General features: G+C 56.0%; 1 protein-coding gene across 1 annotated transcript in view; it reads right to left on the minus strand.

The window, feature by feature from the left end:
• Positions 1 to 2,281: 2,281 nt before the first annotated feature.
• The window catches only part of PLOD1 (procollagen-lysine,2-oxoglutarate 5-dioxygenase 1), a 28,243-nt gene continuing 10,341 nt past the window's right edge, over positions 2,282 to 20,183 (minus strand). The window contains exons 5-19 of the mRNA XM_081226061.1: positions 19,552 to 19,664; positions 17,608 to 17,671; positions 16,194 to 16,291; positions 15,223 to 15,324; positions 14,517 to 14,648; positions 12,687 to 12,808; positions 10,478 to 10,582; positions 9,909 to 10,034; positions 9,458 to 9,599; positions 8,719 to 8,832; positions 7,962 to 8,027; positions 7,223 to 7,327; positions 5,526 to 5,672; positions 4,648 to 4,773; positions 2,282 to 3,372 (exon numbers count right to left, since the gene is read on the minus strand). Of these exons, the coding sequence (XP_081082187.1) occupies positions 3,217 to 3,372; positions 4,648 to 4,773; positions 5,526 to 5,672; positions 7,223 to 7,327; positions 7,962 to 8,027; positions 8,719 to 8,832; positions 9,458 to 9,599; positions 9,909 to 10,034; positions 10,478 to 10,582; positions 12,687 to 12,808; positions 14,517 to 14,648; positions 15,223 to 15,324; positions 16,194 to 16,291; positions 17,608 to 17,671; positions 19,552 to 19,664 (1,718 nt within the window). The 3' untranslated portion in view covers positions 2,282 to 3,216. The remainder of the gene's footprint in view (positions 3,373 to 4,647; positions 4,774 to 5,525; positions 5,673 to 7,222; positions 7,328 to 7,961; positions 8,028 to 8,718; positions 8,833 to 9,457; positions 9,600 to 9,908; positions 10,035 to 10,477; positions 10,583 to 12,686; positions 12,809 to 14,516; positions 14,649 to 15,222; positions 15,325 to 16,193; positions 16,292 to 17,607; positions 17,672 to 19,551; positions 19,665 to 20,183) is intronic.

Raw genomic sequence — 20,183 nt, forward strand, 5'->3', positions numbered from 1 at the left:
TGAAGCACTGCCTCATGCTGTGAGGCCTCCAATGACAAGGCTCCCCTAGCTTGGCTGGTAGCGTGATTGTGCGGCTGCAGGGCAGGGATGGGGTGCATTCGCAGGACATCTTTTCCACATAACCTATTTCTATTTTGATGAACTTTTCCACGGTGGACATGAATTGCATTTATAATCAGAAAAAGGTTAACAATGAAAAACAACCCTAAGACACACACACACACACACACACACAATGTATAGCACCGACCATCTCAGAAAGGACACCCAAGAAACTGATTAGGCGTGGTCACTTCTGGGGAGAACTGGGAAGCCGGGGATGAGACATGGGAAAGAGATTAAGGTTTGCACTGTTTGAATTCACCATGTTTTTGGGGTTTTTTTTGCGGTACGCAGGCCTCTCACTGTTGTGGCCTCTCCCGTTGCGGAGCACAGGCTCCGGACGCACAGGCTCAGTGGCCATGGCTCACGGGCCCAGCGCTCTACGGCATGTGGGATCTTCCCAGACCGGGCACGAACCCGCGTCCCCTGCATCGGCAGGCGGACTCTCAACCACTGCACCACCAGGGAAGCCCCACCATGGTTTTCTCTCTTTAATTTTTTTTTTTACCGATACGCGGGCCTCTCACTATTGTGGCCTCTCCCGTTGCGGAGCACAGGCTCCGGACACACAGGCTCAGCGGCCATGGCTCACGGGCCCAGCCGCTCCGCGGCATGTGGAATCTTCCCGAACCAGGGCACGAACCCGTCTCCCCTGCATCGGCAGGAGGACTCTCAACCACTGCGCCACCAGGGAAGCCCATCACCATGGGTTTTTTAAACACAAAAACTTATCTTTAGAGGGGAGGGATAAATTAGGGATTTGGGATTAACACATACACAACTACTGTACAAAAAATAGATAAGCAACAAAGACCTAATGTATAGCACAGGGAACTATATTCAATATCTTGTAGTAACCTATAATGGAAAAGAATGTACATATAACTGAATCACTTTGTTATATACCTGAAACATTATAAATCAATTATACTTCAATTTAAAAAAATTTTTTAAAAAACTTATCTTTAGTATATATATGCAAAACCCTTGAATGACTCCAATTAAATAAAGTCCAGCTCTCCTTAGCCAGGGAAAATGGGTTTTGCAATCTGACCCCTCCACCCCACCCACACGAGCCAACCTGCTTCTCAGATCCCACCTGTGCCTTCCCGGCTCTAGCCCTTGACCTAAAGAGTGTCTCTGCCTATTGGACACCTTCTTCCCCTCCCAGGCCCAGCTTAAATGGCATCTGCTAGCAGGCTTCTCAGCCTCAGCACTACTGATATTTGGGGCTGGGTAATTCTTTTTTTTTTTTTTTTTTTTTTTTTGCGGTACGCGGGCCTCTCACTGTCGTGGCCTGTCCCGTTGCGGAGCACAGGCTCTGGACGCGCAGGCTCAGCGGCCATGGCTCACGGGCCCAGCCGCTCCGCGGCACGTGGGATCTTCCCAGACCGGGGCATGAACCAGCGTCCCCTGCATCGGCAGGCGGACTCCCAACCACTGCGCCACCAGGGAAGCCCCTGGGTAATTCTTTGTTGGGGGGCAGGGATGCCTTGCAGGATGCTTAGGAGCGTCGCCAGCCCCTACTCACTAGTGCCAGCAGCATTCCACCCCCCTTCCCAGGGTGTGACAACCCCAAATCCCTTCAGACATTGCCCAATGCCCTTGGGGGCAAAACCACCTCAGGTGAGAAGCATTGTTACACACGCTGCCAGGAGGGTCTCTCCTGTTCCCCACAGCAGTTCTTACAACCATTGTGGCATTTATCACACCAGTCCACACCGGGTCCACAGTGAACTGCATTTGGTTTTTTGTCCTCACCACTGATTACAGGATGCCTGGGGTGGGGGTAGGGGGGCAGGGACCAGATTTCTGCTGACATCATATTCAAATCCCTGTCCTTACCACTTGTGTGACTTTAGGCCAGTCACTTGGCTTCTCCAAGCCTACATTTCCTCATCTATAAAAAGGTGACGCTGGCCCCTACCCCAGAGGACTGCGTGCTGAGCCGGCCTGACATGCACGACGCCCGGCCCAGAGCAGGGACGGGTAGAGGTTACTGCTTATTATTAATAAATGCCCTGAAGTGTTATTGGTGCTACAAATCTGCCCAGGGTATGGTGGAGGAGAAGTTCACTGTTCCCTGACATTCATGTTTGCAAGAAGGGTGGTCAGCGAAGGCTTCGGAGGAGGGTGACACCAGATTCAGATCTTAAGAGATGACACAGTATGCCCCAGGTAGCAGTGCCTGGCTTATAAGGAGGGTTTATGGAATATACAAAGGACATGGAGATCACATGTGACTGAGTGTGGGAAACACGAGTCACCCACGGCCGGCCTTCCTTGCCAGTCGTGAGCTGTTCAAGTTTCTCCCTGCAGAGACCCGCCCTGACATGTATACACCCGCCCACCCCAGCATCTCCCACTCAGTGGTTTGAATGACCTTTAGTAGAAACTCTCCTGTTTCTGTCTGTCCCTCTCTCTGGAGGCATTCAGGACAGGGTGATGCAGTGCAGTGTGTGGACATACCACTCCCTGCTCTGCGCCCCCAGAAAGGGTCCAGTAGAGGATGGAGATGTAGCATCCGTGCCTTTTCTGTCTCCCAGGAGGTTTCTGAGTCACCGTCTCCAAGGGACAGAGTTTTGCTCTCATGATAGGAGCCAGGGAGGATGGGGCTTCAGCAGTCCCACAGTCAGGGTGGGGACTTGAGTCTGATCCAGGTCTCGGTGTCAACCCTGAAGCCTGAAGCAGAAGTCCCCGGGGCCGCAGCTCTGCCGTGGAGAAGCTCTGGGGCGTGGCTTCTCACCCCGAGAGTCTCTCTGGGAAGCTGGGCCAGCCCCTCTTCTGCTCAAGTGTTGCCCCTCTCGGAAGAAGCAGAGGAAGTGGGACTGGGTGTTTCAGGAAGAGGGATGGGACAGGACGCGTTGCTACAAAGCAGTGAAAGTGAGCAGTTTCTCCCGGGGCTGTGTCCAGAGCACCGGGAAAGTCCCAGCCAAGGAGGTGGGCTCTGCCTCTAGCCTGTGGCCCAGTCCCTCAGATGGCGGCTCCAAGAGCAATGAGAGGTCAAGAGCCTGGAGGCTGGATCTGGTTCCCTGGGACCCCGAGGTCCCAGAGGCTGCTGGGCAGTGGTTGTTGACAAAGAGGAAAAGGTCTGCGGTGGCCGGGCCGGGCCAATTAGGGATCGACGAAGGAGACTGCGATGTAGCGGGTGCCTTTGGTGGTGGGGAGCCCCTCGTGGTAGTGCGTGAGTCGCCCGGGGTGCATGAGAGTCCAGCCCTTCCGTGGGGCTCGGACGGAGCAGTTGTAGCGCAGGAACCGACAGCCCCCGCCCTGGGAGACAGGAGGTGTCAGTTCCCCAACAGGAGGCACCAGTTCCCCAGTGGGACACTGGGCCCTTCCCCTACTACCCCCATTCTCCCATCTGAGCCATCACAGCCAAGGGGTTCTCAGCACAGCCTGCCTGGCGATACCTTGCAGAGCGACGGCCATGAGCTGCCTAAGGAAGACACTCGGCAAAAGAGCCAGGGATCAAGGGCACTGGCCTTGCAGGGAGGCAGCACTGGGCAGTGCCAACTAACTCTGTGACCAACCTGAACCTCAGTTTCCCCTTCTGGAAAATGGGCATTAAACTGTACAGGGTGGTAAGAATTAAATGAGATGATACAAGAGCTTAGGGCTCAGTTTCTCAACCTCAGCAGTACGGACATTTTGGGCCAGATGATTCTTTCTTACGGGGGGTGTCCTGGGCGTTCCTGGCCTCTACCCACTAGATGCCAGTAGCACCCCCATAGTTGTGACAACTTTAGGTATTACCAGTGTCCCCCCCCAGGGAGGGGGGCAACCTCATCCCCTATGAGAACCTTGATACACTGTAAACTCTCAAAAAAATGACAGGTGTTTTTATGGGTGTCCTTCACAGTGCCTGCTCAGGACTGAGTCCCCATAAGCTCTTAGAAAATAGTAGCTTAAGCAGTGAATGAATGAATGAATGGATGAGTGGCTCCCTCGCTGATCACACCTAGAGGCCTTCCCTGGGGCCCTGAGGCCCTCAGCGGCTCCTTCCAGACCCTCCTGTCTTCCTGGTTTCCCCAGCCCTCCCCTCTGGCCTCTAGCGTGTGCCCCGCACCTGCACGAACTCTGTCGTGTGACTCCCAAAGCTGCATCTTACGTTCAAGAATGATGAAAACCCTAAGCTTTTGAGGGCTAATAGCTATCATTCCTTGAGTACTCATTAGGGGTCCATGTAAGCAAGTACCTGGATGAACTCAGTTAATTCTCACCGTTCTACGGGGGCCCCTCTAGGTTTTCCCATCTAAGACGTGAGGAAACTGAGATGCTAGGAAGCGTGCCTGGTCATACGGTACGGAGAGCTGGTGAGGGGAGAGGCAGGACCCAGGTCCAGGCAGTCTGGTCCTGGTCCTCCTGTGCCGCTGCTCTGTTACGTCTAAAGCCTTCTCCCTCCCACCAAACTGTGCTCTGAAGCCACCCCTTCCAAGAAGCCGTCCCCACGGACCTGGAACCCTTTCTCTCGGGTTCCCTGGGCCCCTCTGCCCGACCACGCTGTGAGTGCTCCCCAGCCAGCCCTCCCCCCGGGCCCACCCTCACCTCATAATCCACCCCAGCCCGGTTCAGGGCAATGTTAATGGTGAAGGTGGAGGCATCATGGTGTGGCATCAGGGAGGGCTGCTCGTCAGGCCTGTAGCGGACAACAAAGGCCAGGTCGAACTGGGCCTGCGTCGAGGAAGTGGGACAAGAGAAGTGGAGTTAGAGAGAGGCCCCCGAAGGCCGGGAAAGGCAGGGGTGCACAGAAGGGACCCCTCATCCAATCGCTGGAACGTTGGCCGGGAGGGCAGGTCTGTTTATGCCGTGTTCTCCAGTGCGTGGCACAGAAAAGGTTCTCAGTTAAACTGTGGGGAGGAAGGGAAGGAAAAGAAGGAAAGGGGAAGAAGGGGAGGACGTGGAGGAAAGGAGGGAAGAGGGGATGGAGAGGAGGGGGCGGAAAGAAGGGAGGAAATGAACTTAATCCTCACGACCTGCTCTGGCTGGTGAGTCCTTGAGGGTAAGGCCTAGGCACACGCAAAGCAGGTATTTGGAGAAAACCATTTAAAGAGCAGGCGACTGAGAGAAGGAGTGCAAAAGCCAAAGAGACAGTCAAAAGACACACGGGGCAGGAGCTGAAGGGATGGGCATGCTGGCCAGCTAAACAGGGGCTTGTCTGGGGGGCTAGCGTAGGAGTCACTGAGGCAGGATTTAAGTACACAGAGAAAGATGCAAAGGGGTGAGTCAGAGGCTAGAGGCCCAGGGGCCTTCCATTACCCTAGACGCCTCCCGGGGCCCCGCCTCACACCTGAGGGGAGGAGACTTCACTCCTGGAGACCAAATATTCCGTCACTTCTCCCCCAAGCCAGGAACACCCTCCTCCCCACAAGCCCCAGCCGCTCCACCCAAAGCCCTCATCCTGGCTGCACCCCAGGTGCGCCCACCCTGGTGTAGTAGCCCGGGTAGAGTTTCTCTGTCATGGGGGCGATGTACTCCACCAGGAACTTGTGCCACGCCCGCTCAAAGTTGATCTGGTTCATGTGGATGTCTATGGTTGGCACGTTTTCGTAGCCACCCTGGATGCGGTTGTCCTGGAAGTGACCAAGGAGAGTGTGGTGAGCAGAGCTCTAAAATGGACTCCCCCACCCCACTGGAATTCCAGGCCCCTGGTGTACAGGCTCTGTCTAATCCCCTCCCTTTGACCTGTGAACCCGATGGGATAAGGTTAGGTTACGGGACAAAAGTGAAGGGGTTTGGCAGATGTCATTAATGTAACCAGCCTATTGACTTTGGGTTCATCAAAAAGGAACTCATCCTGGGTGGGCCCTTCAAGGAGGATCTTTTTTTTAGACGTTGGGGGTAGGAGTTTATTAATTAATTTATTTATTTTTGCTGTGTTGGGTCTTCGTTTCTGTGCGAGGGCTTTCTCTAGTTGTGGCAAGCGGGGGCCACCCTTCATCGCGGTGCGCGGGCCTCTCACTATCGCGGCCTCTCTTGTTGTGGAGCACAGGCTCCCGACGCGCAGGCTCAGTAGTTGTGGCTCACGGGCCTAGTTGCTCCACGGCATGTGGGATCTCCCCAGGCCAGGGCTAGAACCCGTGTCCCCTGCATTAGCAGGCAGATTCTCAACCACTGCGCCACCAGGGAAGCCCCAAGGAGGATCTTGAAGGAGGAGGCTCTGTGTCCCACTGGCCTGGAAGGAGCAAGCTGCCTGAAATTCTACAGCTGCAGGGAAATGAGTTCTGCCACATGAGCTTGGAAAAGGACCCCAAGCCTCAGATGAGACCCCAATCCCGGCTGATACCATGACTGCAGCCTTGTGAGGCCCTGAGCCGGACTCCCGACCCACAGGAACTGGGAGATAATAAATGGGTGTTGTTGTAAGCTGATAAACGTTGTGGTGATTTGTTACACAGCACAGAAAACCAACGCAGAAGGCCACAGGTTAGCTGGGGCACTAGCATCCCAGGGCTGGCCCGGTCAGTGGAGCACAAGGGTTCACCAGACCCCACACATGGGCTATGCGAGTTACGGGGTCCTGCAGATGAGCTCTGCCACCGAGCATGTAGATTAGGCGGTAACCAGAACCACGGCTTAGTCAAGCTGCCAGCCCAAAGGTTAGCTGGTCTCTGAGGCACGTGGGCCCAGGGGCTCATGTGCCTTTAAAAATGGTTCCTGAGCTTCCCGAGACGGGTGCAGGCATGCATCCCTCCTCCAGGGAGTGCACAGCCTGTCACACCCACCACGCCCCTTGCTTCGGCTGTCTGGTGCACTTGGCACTGCTGTTGCTTCCTCATTCTCCTGCGGCCCACACTTGTTCATTCCTCCCCCAGCTCCATCCGCGCCTGATCTGGGGAAGGAAGCTAAATCATTCTAGTGAGAAACCAGGAACCGGAAAACGTGCAATTTAAGCTTAAGGCAGCTCAAAGTCACCCAGCGGCAATGGCAGCTTGAGGACCAACACCCCATCCCATCTCTCAATCCCTCTACTCCTAAGTGCCTGCAGGCACCCCTGCCGGTGCCCCCATCTCCAAGAGTCCCAGAGAGCTTGGCTGGCTTGCCAGGAAAAGAGCCCAGAGGGCAGGCATGGGGGGAGGGGCAGCCTCCCCTCAGTCGCGGTCCAGGCGTCTGGGACCCCTACCTTGTTATCTCCCACAGACCACTGGCCGTAGTGCTCCATCTCTTCCACCAGCTCATCACAGGCCGTCTCCGTGAAGATGGGGAACCAGTAGACGTCTGGGCAAGGCTGAGGAGGGCGGGGACTCGGTCACAGGGTCCAGAGTGGCGTCACCACATTCTCCCTCTGCCCCCAGGGCCCTCTGCAGAACCCACCGCAGGCAAGGCCCATCATGTGGTCCATGCCCGGTCCCACACACTCCAGTCTGTGAGCCCTCCGTGTCCCCACGAGTGTCCCCAGGGAGCAGGGGCTCAGTGAGCTGCTGAAGGGAGAAGGAAGCGGAGCTCAGAGCTGGCCCTTCTCAGCCAAGAGCAGCCAGGGCCAGGGCCAGGAAAGGGACATGCGTATCCCCAGTGCCCCCAGGAAGCAGAGGCCCGCAGGCTCCGGGAGAAGCAGAGAAGCATTTGTTTCTCATCCTAGGCCCACGGTCCACAGTTGAGACCACATTTGGGGATATTTTCTTCTTTCTTGTTCAGGCCAGGGAGGAAGCGTCAGGCACCCCCAGGCCCCTGCAGACTCCAGTTGGAAAGTGCCAGCAAGAGGAGGGGGCCCATCCCACTGTCCATTCCCTCACCCCAAGAAGTGCCAGAGCATAGAAAGGTGCCTTCTCCCCGCCCAGGTCGGCTGGCTTTGTTCCCACCCCTGCAGCAGGTGCCGGATGTGAATCCAGCAGCTGTGTTCCCAAACGGCCTCCAGTCCTTACCATCTCCACCATCTTCCCTGCCAGGGCCTGGGTGTAGTTCTCGTGGATGTACTTCTCCTTCCAGTCCTGTGGGGAGTGGGAGAGGTGGGGATCTCGGGCCTGCCTGGGCCAGCTGGGGCTCACCCCTTGTTCCACCGCATGCGCTGCTCCAAGATGGAGTTCTGCCCGCGAGCCCCCTGGGGGGTGGGGCGGTGGGGCGGGGGAGCCGGTATGTGCCTATGCCACTGGGTCATGTGAGCTGACGGGCCCACAAGTGTGCCTGCAGGAGGGGGTGTCTGCATGTGCGTGTACACGTGTGTGCATGTGTGTACAGGTCTGCCTGCAGGTATGTACATGTGCCCACATCAGCCACAAGCTTGCAACGTCTAGGGATGCTCTCACAACTTTCTCTTCCTCTGATCATCACAACACCCTCAGAGGTGAGACAGGCTGGGATAGTACACCCATTTTAGAGCTAAGATAACTGAGGCCCCAAAGGTGGAGAGGCTCAACTAAGTCACAGCTGATGGACCACAAACCTCGGCCTCTGACTCCTGGTCCCTCCTCCACCAGACGGCGCTGCCTCTGGAGATATTCTCCTCTCCCCACTGAAATCCTGCCCAACAAGCCCCCTGGGGCAGAGGGAGGCGGGGGGGGGGGGCGGGGGTGTGGCTTGGGGTCCCAGCCAAGGTCAGGCTGTGAGAGGGAGGCTTCTCAGGCCACAGGATCCCTGGGGTCTCCTCCGCTCCCACCCCTGCCCACCCACGAAGGGCCTCACCTCGGGGTTGCTGAACACCTCCCAGAGGTCGTTATGGAGGTGGGTGGTTTGGTAGCTGTCCAGGGACAGCAGATGGCCGAAGGCGTGCCGGTTGGTCAGGAACAGGAACACATCCTGGAGAGAACGGGCCGGATGGAAGAGACCCTCCCCCTCCCCTGCACGCCCCGGGGGGTGAGGTGAGGGGCACGACTGCAGCCTCCTCTGCCCACCGAATTCGAATTCACCTCATCTCCCCAGTGCCTGGATGAGGCCTGACACTGGGGATGCAATCAAGGAAGGCTTCCTGGAGAACTGAACAGGAATGAAAGAAGGAATGTGCAAAAGAAAAGGATGGTGTTCTGATCCTGGAGTTAGCTGTGGGCACAGGGGAAACATTACCCTGCCGTCATAGTTTTTAAAATAACCACAAAATAATATTGGGTGGGGCACGGGGATAGGGTAAGGGCATCTCGGGCACGTCACTTGGAGTGAAGGTGGAAAGTTTTAGGTAGAAAGCTTCCTTTAGGCTCTGTCGAAAATGTAAATAAAAGAGGTGGTGTGAAAACAGGTGGTGTGAAAAAAATGATCCTGCAGATCCCGAGGACCAGCCCTCATGCCCGGGGCCCCAAGTGCCCCCACCAGGGCCTGGCAGCCTTGAAGCAGCCCTGCTGGGACCTCAGAAGCTGCAGGGCCTCTGGTGACAAGGTGGCCCATCTTCTCTGTCAACAGGGCCTCTTCTGACTGCCCAGCCCGGGCTAACCTGCTGCCGGATATTGGCACAGAAGGCCATGTCCGGGTCCAGCTTGCTGTGGTGGAATAGGTCCATCTCCTGCAGCTCAGCCCGCAGGGCACTGCCCTTGATCAGGTAGATGTTTGAGATGTAGGGCACGTTCCAGACGCCGCTAAGGGAAAGAAAGGAAGATGGAGGGGGCCACAGGCGATGGCGAGGGGTCATAGTCTGGGGGTCAGGGGGAGGGGGAAAGGGGAAGTCACAGGCTGGGAGGGCATGATGGTGGTGATTTGATTCCCCTACCCTGGGCACATGGGCCCAGGATAACTATCAGGAAGTCCTTCTGTGTGTCTGACCGCAGTCTTCCTTTCTTCAGTTAAACAGGAATTTGAGAGCAACAGGACAGGAATACCGGGGAGGGCAGTGCTGTGAGGCTAAGAGGAAAACAGATGAGGGGGCCCCCCATCCTGCAGGTACTCACACACGCCGCCCCTGCACAATGTCCACGTAGTCCTCGGAGCGGGCGTAGTAGCCATCTGCACTCAGTGTCCCCCAGAAGTTCGACCACAGCCTCCCGTGGCGGGTCATCAACGGAGCAATGACATTCCTGGGGAAGGAAGCACCTCAGAGGGAGTCCCTCTGCCACGGGGAGGTTGGGGCAGACCCAGGTATGGGGAAGGGGAGGGAGGGTGCCTTCACCCTGCAAGCACCTCCCTAGGGTAGGGCCTGGAGCCGGGTCTGGCCCATCTGGTGCCAGCTCCCTCCCACAGGGCAGTCAGGAAAGGCTGGGGGGCGGGGTTGGGGGGATGGGAGTAGGGGGCTGAGGCTGGGGCTGGTGGCCGGGAGGTGGGGAACATCCTAGACCAAGGTAGCCAGGCTGGGAAAAGCCTGGGGTCATAGGTGAGGCCAAGGCGGGGGGAGGAGGAGAAAGGCAGGGGAGGGGCTCCCACCCCAGGCCTAAGCCCAGGCCCAGGCCCAGGCCCAGGGGAATCGTGAGCCGTGGCTCCGAGGGCCTGTTTTTCCAGCAGGCACAGCCCACCCAAGCCTCACTTGTTCTGCTCGATTAGCAGCTGCAGGGTTTTGGGCTCGGTCAGGGCCACATCAGCATCCATGCTGAAGTAGTAGGTGCAGCCACGGTCCTGCCGGCACAAGTCCCTGCAGGGAGGGGGACACGGGGTCAGTGGGGACAGGGTTCTGGCGCCAGCCTCCCCACCCAGGATCCCAGAGCTACCCTCAGGCTGCAGTCCCCAACCATTGCCCGTATCTGCGATCACCAGGTACCAGCCAAGGGTCTTTAGGGAGCTCAGGCCGGCCCTGCTGCAGGCTGGGACCAGCCACCTCCAGGTCCCTCCCAACTCCGAGATCCAACCCCTGGGCTACGGAGCTGTCCAGACAAGTCCCAGAGCCTGGCAAGTGGTGTCTAGTGCCCTGAAAACCTTGCTACTGGCGAGAGCAGGCCCACAGACAGGTGCCTACACTGCCCGGGGCTATGGGTAAACTGTTTCTGCCTTTGTGGAGGATAGTTTGGCAACTTGTACCCAAAGCCTTAAAAATCTCATACTGGGGCTTCCCTGGTGGCGCAGTGGTTGAGAGTCCGCCTGCCGATGCAAGGGACACGGGTTCGTGCCCCGGTCCGGGAAGATCCCACATGCCGCAGAGCGGCTGGGCCCGTGAGCAATGGCCGCTGAGCCTACGCGTCCGGAGCCTGTGCTCCGCAACGGGAGAGGCCACAACAGTGAGAGGCCCACGTACCGCAAAAAAAAAAAAAAAAATCTCATACTAAGTAAAGTAAGTCAGACAGAGAAAGACAAATGTGATATCACTTATGCATGGATTCTAAAAAAATAATACAACCAACTTATTTACGAAACAGAAGTAGACTCACAGACATAGAAAACAAACCTATGGTTACCAAAGGGGAAAGGGGAGGGGGAGAGATAGATTAGGAGTATGGGATTAACAGATACAAACCACTACATATAAAATAAACAACAAGGATTTACTCTCCAGCACAGAGAACGATATTCGATATCTCATAATAACCTATAATGGAAAAGAATCTGAAGCTGTACTCCTGAAATTAACACAATATTGTAAGTCAACAATAGTTACATTAAAAAAAAAAAAATCTATGTTCTTTTTGTTTATCTGGTGCCGGGCTCAGCAAACTACAGGCCACAGTCCAAATCTAGCCCACTGCCTGGTTAGCTCATGAGCTAAGAATGGTTTGTTGTGTTTTTTAAATTTATTTTATTGAAGTATAGTTGATTTACAATGTTGTGTTAATTCCTGCTATACAGCAAAGTGATTCAGTTATATATATATATATATATATATATATACACACACACTCATTCTTTTTCATATTCCTTTCCATTATGATTTATCGCAGGATATTGAATATAGTTCCCTGTGCTCTGCAGTAGGACCTTGTTGTTTATCCATCTTATAGATAATAGCGTGCATCTGCTAATCCCAAACTCCCAATCCATCCCTCCCCACCCCATCCCACAAGTCTGTAAGAACAGTTTTACATTTTTAAATGGTTGGGGAAAACAAAAATCAAAAGAAGTCACGTGGGCTTCCCTGGTGGCACAGTGGTTGAGAGTCCGCCTGCCGATACAGGAGACACGGGTTCGTGCCCCAGTCCGGGAAGATCCCACATGCCGCGGAGCGGCTGGGCCCGCGAGCCATGGCCGCTGAGCCTGCGCGTCCGGAGCCTGTGCTCCGCAACAGGAGAGGCCGCAGCAGTGATAGGCCCGCGTACCGCAAAAAAAAAAAAAAAAAAAAAAATGTTATGGGAGCACTGCCACGCTCATTCGTGCTCCAATAGCTGGGCTGAGTGGTCACGGCCGAGCCCACAGAGCCAATTTACACAGATTTACTAGCTAGTCCTTTATAAAAAATTTGCCAGTCTCGGATCTGGACTTTCTAATTCTTTTATAGTCAACACAAATTACTTGTTTGTTTTAATGATAAAGGAAAAAAAATCAGAGATTGTTTCTCTAATTGTCAGCATTTATCTACTCTGGGCCTCCAGTCCTTCCTCTTTCTCTCATTTGCTTCCTGAATCCAATTGACAGTGCTCATCGCCTCCCAGGAGCACCGAGGTTGGCTCAACTACTTCCCCATTTGAGAGATGGGAACACTGAGGCCCAGAGAGGGGCAGGACTTGCCGGAGACCACACAGCCTTCTGAACCTGTCTCCCCGCCTGGTGCTCCTGATACTGCAGCCCCTCTGCCGCGACCCCCAACTCACACGCCCATGTTCCTGGCATCCGCGTTCGCCACCCGCGCCTCGGGGCCCAGCAGTTTCACAGACTGGTACTCGCTGCCATGCTCTGCCAGGAACTGCTCCACCTGAGTCTTATGTTGCTGCTCCTGGGGGTAAGGGGATGGAGGGTGAGGATGAGGCTTCACCCCAGGGACCACAGAACCTTCTGCTACTGCAGGCTGCTCTCCGTCATTCCTGGAGCATCCCTGGCCATCTGCTTTCCTATCCCCAGAACTCTGCCCACGCAGAGCCTGGACCTTCTGCCTGGAGTGCCCTTCCTGGCCATCCTTTGACCATCCTCTTCTGCCCAGGCCAGGCCCACAGGCCTCTTAAGAGCCTCTGTCACCAGGACAGTGCCCCTCACCCCACAAGCCACACATCCATAGTCGCTGATTCTGCTGGTCCAGGGTGTGGCCCAGGGGTCTGCTTTGCTATAAAACGCTCCAGGTGATCTTCAAAGTGCATTCTGAAAAACAGTTTATACCTGGAGCCCCTGCACCGGGAAGCAGAAAGAGCAGGGTGTTTAAAAACAAACCCAGGAGGGCTTCCCTGGTGGCGCAGTGGTTGAGAGTCCGCCTGCCGATGCAGGGGACACGGGTTCGTGCCCCGGTCTGGGAAGATCCCACATGCCGCGGAGCGGCTGGGCCCTTGAGCCATGGCCGCTGAACCTGGGCGTCCGGAGCCTGTGCTCCGCAACGGGAGAGGCCACAACAGTGAGAGGCCCACGTACCACAAAAACAAAAAAAACAAAAAAAACCCAGGGTTCAGAGAGAAACCCAGCTCTGCTCTGATTAGCTGCATGAACTTGGACAAGTCACTTCACCCGTCTCAGCTTCAGTTTCCTCCTTTGTAAAATGGGAGGGCGATCATGCCTCCCACACCGGGTCACTGCAAGGACTCAACAAGGCAGAGCACAAAGTAGGTCCTCAAAGACTGCCTGGAACAGTTCTGTTTTTCTGTACAAAGTCACAGCGCATGCATGTGAGGTTTGATGTCTCCAGGGAAGCTGGGAGCCTCCCAAGGGCAGGGCCTACACCCTCCTCCTGTTTCCAGGTGACACAGTTGAATGAATGTCTGTGACCCACGCAGAGCTGAGCTGAGTGGGGGACCACAGGTCCCTGGGGGTGGGGTGCAGACAGTCAGGGCCAAGAGGTCTCGGAAAGGGGTGACCCTAGACAGGGCAGCTGAGAAGACTCTAGGGAAGGCAAGGAGCCTTAACAGCAGGTGGAATTTGGAGAGCGTATCTGGCTTCTCTCAGCAAAAGCTGAGAGGTGGGACTTTATCTGGCTGGGAAGGAGAGGCAGGCAAGGGAGGGAGCTAGCCCTTCGAGCCACAGAGTAGCAGGCCTCCAGGCCCTCCCCGATTCCTCAGAAGGTACTCAAAGAATGAAAACCAATTTGACCATCACCAGGTCAAATCAGGAAAGACTGCCTGGACCAGGAAGGGAAACAATGACAACGACATCAGCTGAGAGCACCTACTGTGCAACTTCTTTAACCCTTGCAGCAATTCTACGTGGCCTGCACTAACACTATCCCTATCTAATAGACCTAAGAGATGAGAAAACTGAAGCCCAGAGAGGTCGAATAACATGCCCAAGGTCACACAGCTAATATAAGCAGTGATGTTGGGGTTCAAACCCGGCCAGTCTGACTCCAGAGTCAACCCAGCGAGTGGGGATACAGCCCACTGCCCACTTCCGTTTGGCCCAGACAACCCTGGTTCAGTCACTTCCTCAGAGGTGTCAGGGCATCTTGTGAGGCTGAGCCCTTGACCCAAGCCACACGGCGACCCCACCAAGTGCCTGCTACTCACGTGGTTGTGAATGAAAAGCCGCAGCCGTTTCCGGGGGTAGTGGAGGCGCAGGAGCCGCTGGAAGAACAGGGACAGGAACGGCGTGGGCTGTTCGATGAACACGCCAACTAGGACCGTGGGCAGTGCTTCATCCTGCATGGGGAGAAGGTGGCACAGGAGTCCGGCGATGTCCAGCCATTGCGCCACCGCTGAGCCCCGAGGATGGCCTGAGGGATCTGGAGCCACAGGCAGACGCTTGCGGACTTAGCAGGAAAGGGGCCTGGGCCGGGGTGCTCCGAGCAGGATGTGCAGATGGCAGAGGCAGGGACTGGCAGGGAAGCAGCAGGAGGCTGTCCCTGCCGGGGACGAGAGCAGCGTGAACCCAGACTTGGAGAGAGGACGGGTTGATGGCACGCCGTCGGGAGAGCTTGGCTGGCATGGGGTCTGAGGTGGGCCTTAAATGAGGAGTAAGTTTCGTGGGATGGGGAGAAGGCTGCAGGAGCACCCGAAGGACCAGGCAGAAGACACCGGAACATAGGCATCTGGGGGAAGCTGGAGCGTGTAGTCTGAGAAGGTTTCCAGGAGGAGGTGTGTAGGTGAGGGGGAGGAGGATGGAACCCCAGACAGGGAGGTGACCCCTTTACCCCCCACCAAAGACAACAGAGCCTCCAGAATCCACCATCCTCTCCTCCCCGAGGGACGGAACCCCGGGGTCCAGCAGCCTCACCCCGATGCCCTTGAGGCTGCGCAGGCCCTCATCACACACAGCACATCCCGTCTCAAAGGTCCAGAAGCGTGGGATGTAGTTGCCCAGGTAGTTCAGCTGCAGCTGTGGGGAGACGAGGGGGCTGAGAGGAAACAGGCTCAGCCCCCCCAGCCGCCCCCCAACCAACAAGTCACATCTCCCTGGGCCCCCTGTGGGCCTGCACCCCAGCCTCCCCTAAGGGGACAGGAATGTGGCTTTATTTGGGGTGGGACTTGGAGAGCATGTATGTCCCCCTGGAGATCACCAAAGCTGCTCTGAGGGGGAGGGCCGCGGGGGGACTCAGCACTCTGGTGCTTCTTCATCTTTGGATCTCCTGGGAGCTTGTAAAATGCAGATTCTCCTGAGCCCCACCCCTGCAGACATTCCAAATGAGCAGCTCTTGGGTGGCATCAGGAAATCTGCATTTGAACACCCTCTCCTTCCCCTCCGTCCACGTGATTCTGACGAGGGTGGTCAAGGACCACACTCCAAGAAATGTGCTGTGATCCGGGGGCCCGTTCCCCAGGGGCAAGTTGGGTCTGGCCTGCTCCCCGGCCCCTTCTGTAGCTCTGGGAGCACAGGGAACAGTCTGTCCTGTTCAGGGCTGGCGAGGCCTCAGGCCCTGCTACAAACATTCAATCGACGTTTGTTGAATGTAGAAACAAGCCTGCCCGGGAGTGGCAGAGTACAGATGACTCAGGGCCGCCCAGTCTGGGCCTGGATAGGGACAGGAGCCTCCTTTGTGGTCCAGCAGAGATGGACAGGGCATCACCAACCACCACAGTAAGGAGAGAAGGCACCACATTGAACTCGGATGTGAGGTCGGAGGCAATGCGTGGGTCCCAGGTGGGTGGCCCTGACCCCAAGGGGAAGCTGTGGTGTCACAGTGGGAGCACAGTTGGGATTCTGGACCCCCATCCCACTCTCCCCCGGGAGCTGGGGCCCCTCCTTACCTTGGTAGGCCCATTGCCATGAATCAGGACTGGGAGGGTGTCGTAAGCCAGGTTCCTTGCTCTCACTTGGCCCATTTCAAACTTGAGCACCACCTCATCTGGGGGGCAGAAAGCAGAGACCTGTCCAGCATCAGGCCCACAGGCCAAGCTCCAGGGCTGACAGGATGGGCTAGAATCCAAAGTCTCCCCCAGTGAGGCCCTGGGCTAGTCACTTCACCTCTCTGAGCCTCAGTTTCCTCATCTGTAAAATGGGGGTTAGAGCGGGAGGATTCCGTGTCCTGCGAGTACTTAGCACAACACCTGGCACGTGGTAAGCATGGAATCCATGGCAACCCCTACTGTTTGTTGTGATTACTTATTAGAGCCAGAAGCAGAGGATGGGAGCAAGCAAAGACCTGAAACATCCCAGCTCCAGGTGCAGTTCAACCAGCAGGGAGGCCTGGGTCAGGCAGGGACAGATCCTGTCCCGGTGGAGAAAGCCCCTGCAGTAGGGTCCCAATACCCAAGCTCTGACCTGGTCAGTCTGCACGTAACGCAGCGGGTAGGACGCTGCCTTGCCTGACGGTTATAAAAGGCAGAAGGGCCTTTTCCCAGAGGCCTGAGAAGATGCCGGGCTGGGAGGCCTTTTGTGGTGAGTGATCATGTGATGGGAGCCCCTCTGTGCAAGCTCCTGATCCACCTAAGAGGTGTCTGGACCCAGCTTCTAAACCTAGGTTCACAAACTCCCAGAACCCACAGGCCAAAGCGTGCAATGCTTCTGCACCTCCCTGGGAGGGGAGCCGGAGCTCTCCTCAGATTCTCAAAGGGGTCCATTTATCCCATTAAATCACCAATCAATGATCTGGTCCAAATTCTCTTTTCTAAGCATGGGAAAACTGAGGCCTGAGGGGTGTGTGTGTGTGTCTTGCCTGAGGTCACCCAGCAAGATAGTGGCAAAGCAATGTCATCACCAGCCACCGACAGGACCAGGCCAAGAGTATATGTGGTTTCAAGGGCCAAGTGGCCTCTCTGCTTCCGAAGTCATCCATCAACTCCCTGCCCCCAGCCCAGGAAGTCTTCACCTGGGAGGTGGGGGGGCAGGGGAAGGAGGTGAAGCAGGCTCTCACCTCTAAAGACCAGTTATGCAGGGCAGGGATCAGGTACCCGCCGAGTGCATCACCCAGCTCCTCCCAGGCTGAGCCTCGGTGTCCGGCAGGCTCTCTGGAATGACCTCTTAGCCCTCCTTTCTCCACCCCTAGAGAGACACAGCTCTGCCCCCAGAGGACATCCAGGTGGTCTCTGGGGACCTGGGGATGAGGTGGGCGACATCCCAGCACAACAACCCGAGAGGAACCTCCTCGGCTCAGGCCCTGCCTGGAATCCTCATCTCCTTACCACTCCTCTCAGGATCCCCCTCCCTGTCGGGGCTGCTCACCCAAGGCTCCATCCAGATTCTGGAAGATACGGCAACGGTGGTCCAGGGTGATATTGATCCCCTCCTGCAGGAAAGAGGGCAGCAGGCTGCAGCAGGGACAGGCCCTGGCAGAGGACAAGGCTCCATCACCCAGTGTGGGGAATCTGTCCTCCCACTCCTGCCACTTCCCTTCCCCTCACCCACTTTGCCCTGTCATATCAGGGCAGCTGGGAGCCTTGGGAAGGCCAGCCGGTGGCCAAGCCCCTGGGATCTACTAGTCTAGTGGCTCTATTCACAGAGAACCAGGGACTCTCAGAACTGGAAGGAATCTAAGGAAACAGCTGGTTCAACTACGACAACAACCATAGTAATAACAAATGCTTGTTTAGCACTTTACTATGTGCCAATCACATCCTAAGTATTGTATGTACATTAATGTAATCCACACAACAGCCTTAGAGACTTAAAAACAAGGCACACGGACTTCCCTGGTGGTGCAGTCGTTAAGAATCCGCCTGCCAATGCAGGGAACACGGGTTCGAGCCCTGCTCCGGGAAGATCCCACATGCTGCGGAGCAACTAAGCCCGTGCGCCACAACTACTGAGCCTGCGCTCTAGAGCCCACGAGCCACAACTACTGAGCCCGCGTGCCACAACTACTGGAGCCCGTGTGCCTAGAGCCCGTGCTCCACAATAAGAGAAGCCACGGCAATGAGAAGCCCGCGCACTGCAACAAAGAGTAGCCCCACTCGCCGCAACTAGAGAAAGCCCGTGTGCAGCAGCGAAGAACCAACACAGCCAGGTAAGTAAGTAAGTAAGTAAATAAATAAATAAAAACAAACAAACAAGGCACAGAGAGGTTGGATAACTTGCTCAAGGTCATACACTTAGTAATTGGCTAAGCTGGCATCTGAGCCTGGTGGCCTGGTCCTGAGGTCCACGTTCACTGCATAATGCTGCCTCTTCGAGATCTGTGTCTCATGGAGCTCTAGGCCAGGCCAAGTGACACTCTAGGCTCAGCCTTCATCCCACAGAGAACAGCTCCACTGTTTTGTTTTAGACCATGGGCTTCTGCTAGCAATGTAACTGGAGGCAAAGGGGAAGGAGGAGGAAGGACTGGGCTAACTAAAGATCAAGTTCATAGTTTCCACTGCACAAGTCCAATTGCTTCATTATTTCATGGATAACAAAAATCAAGGCCCAGAGAGGGAAAGTGAGTTACCCTACGTCATGCAGCACAGAATAAACAGGGGCTGGGGGGGGCGGTAAGCAGGGAAGAATCCAGGAATACTGACCCCCCTCAAGGGCTCCCTAAATTTCCTGCCTGCCCAGAGGACACTGGTTGGCTTTGGGGCTACACTGGCCCAGTTCTACTGCTTCCATTCCCCTCAATGATCTCTGCTTTTTCTTTTTTGGCCTTGCCATGTGGCTTGAGGGATCTTAGTTCCCCAACCAGGGACTGAACCCGCACCCTCAGCAATGAAAGCGCAGAGTCCTAACCACTGGGCCACCAGGGAATTCCCCAATGATCCCTGCCTTGAGACAGGCTGAGAGGCCTAGCTTCTGGGGCCCAGGTCCAGCCAAGATCACATCAGCCCCCTAGAAACCCTCCAGGTACGGTTGGGCAGGGGCAGCTCAGCCTGTCAGTTCCTTTCATGACCATCCTCACCACCTGACCTGAGGCTGTAAATTCCTTGTGTCCCCAGCTTGAAGGTCCACGAGGGCAGACACCCCAACTGTCTTGTTCATTGCCATATCCCTGCCCTACACCTGACAGTGTCTCTCACACACCACAGGCACTCAATAAATACCTGCTGAATAAATGAGTGAACCGAAGAATAGATAAATGGAGTGTCAATGCCCAACCCAGGGGGTCAGGCCTGGGGGGCAGGGGCTGCTCCTAGTGCAGCCTGGTCTGGGGGAATCCAGCGTCAAGATCCCACAGTCCCACCCACTGCCTCTTACCCTCTTCTCCGGGTCCAAGAAGATCTTGGTGTAAAAGAGCTGGTCACTGTCACTGTCCTGACCCTCCCACTCAGCCACCAGTTTGCTGAGGTTGGGGGCATAACCGATGAAGCCTGGGGGTGGGGGGACATACAGAGACAGACACTTAGCTTCCGGCCTCTAAGCCAGGGGCCTCTTCCCAGCCTCCCCTCTCATCCACCTCCCACTTCCTTACCCATAAGCCCTGCCTCCTCTCAGAAGCCCTCCTGGATTGAGAAGAGGTGATATCTACAGGTTGGAAACAGCCTGCCAGTTAATGTCACTTGGTGACAAGTTCCCACTGAGCCCAGAGAGAAAAATCAGTGCTGTCCATTAAGCTGCACCAGCTCAGGTCCTGGGCACCACACAGGTGGTGAATAAATGAATTAGACCAGAAGCCCAGGAGAGCAGGGCTGGTGGGGCGTAGGCTTGGAGCCCCTTTTCTACAGCTATCTGAGAAACCTGACCCAGAGAAGGGTAGAGGCTGAGCCAAGGTCACACAGTACAGGAGGGCTTAGAGGGTAAGGGCCACACAGCCCCCAGGCTACAGTGCAGACTGGTGAGAAGGGAAGAGAAAAAGGAGAAGGTGGGCAGCCAGGGAGGGCCCTGCCCTA

This window comes from Mesoplodon bidens, assembly GCF_964165515.1.
Source record: "Mesoplodon bidens genome assembly, chromosome: 2".
Classification (NCBI taxonomy): domain Eukaryota; kingdom Metazoa; phylum Chordata; class Mammalia; order Artiodactyla; family Ziphiidae; genus Mesoplodon; species Mesoplodon bidens.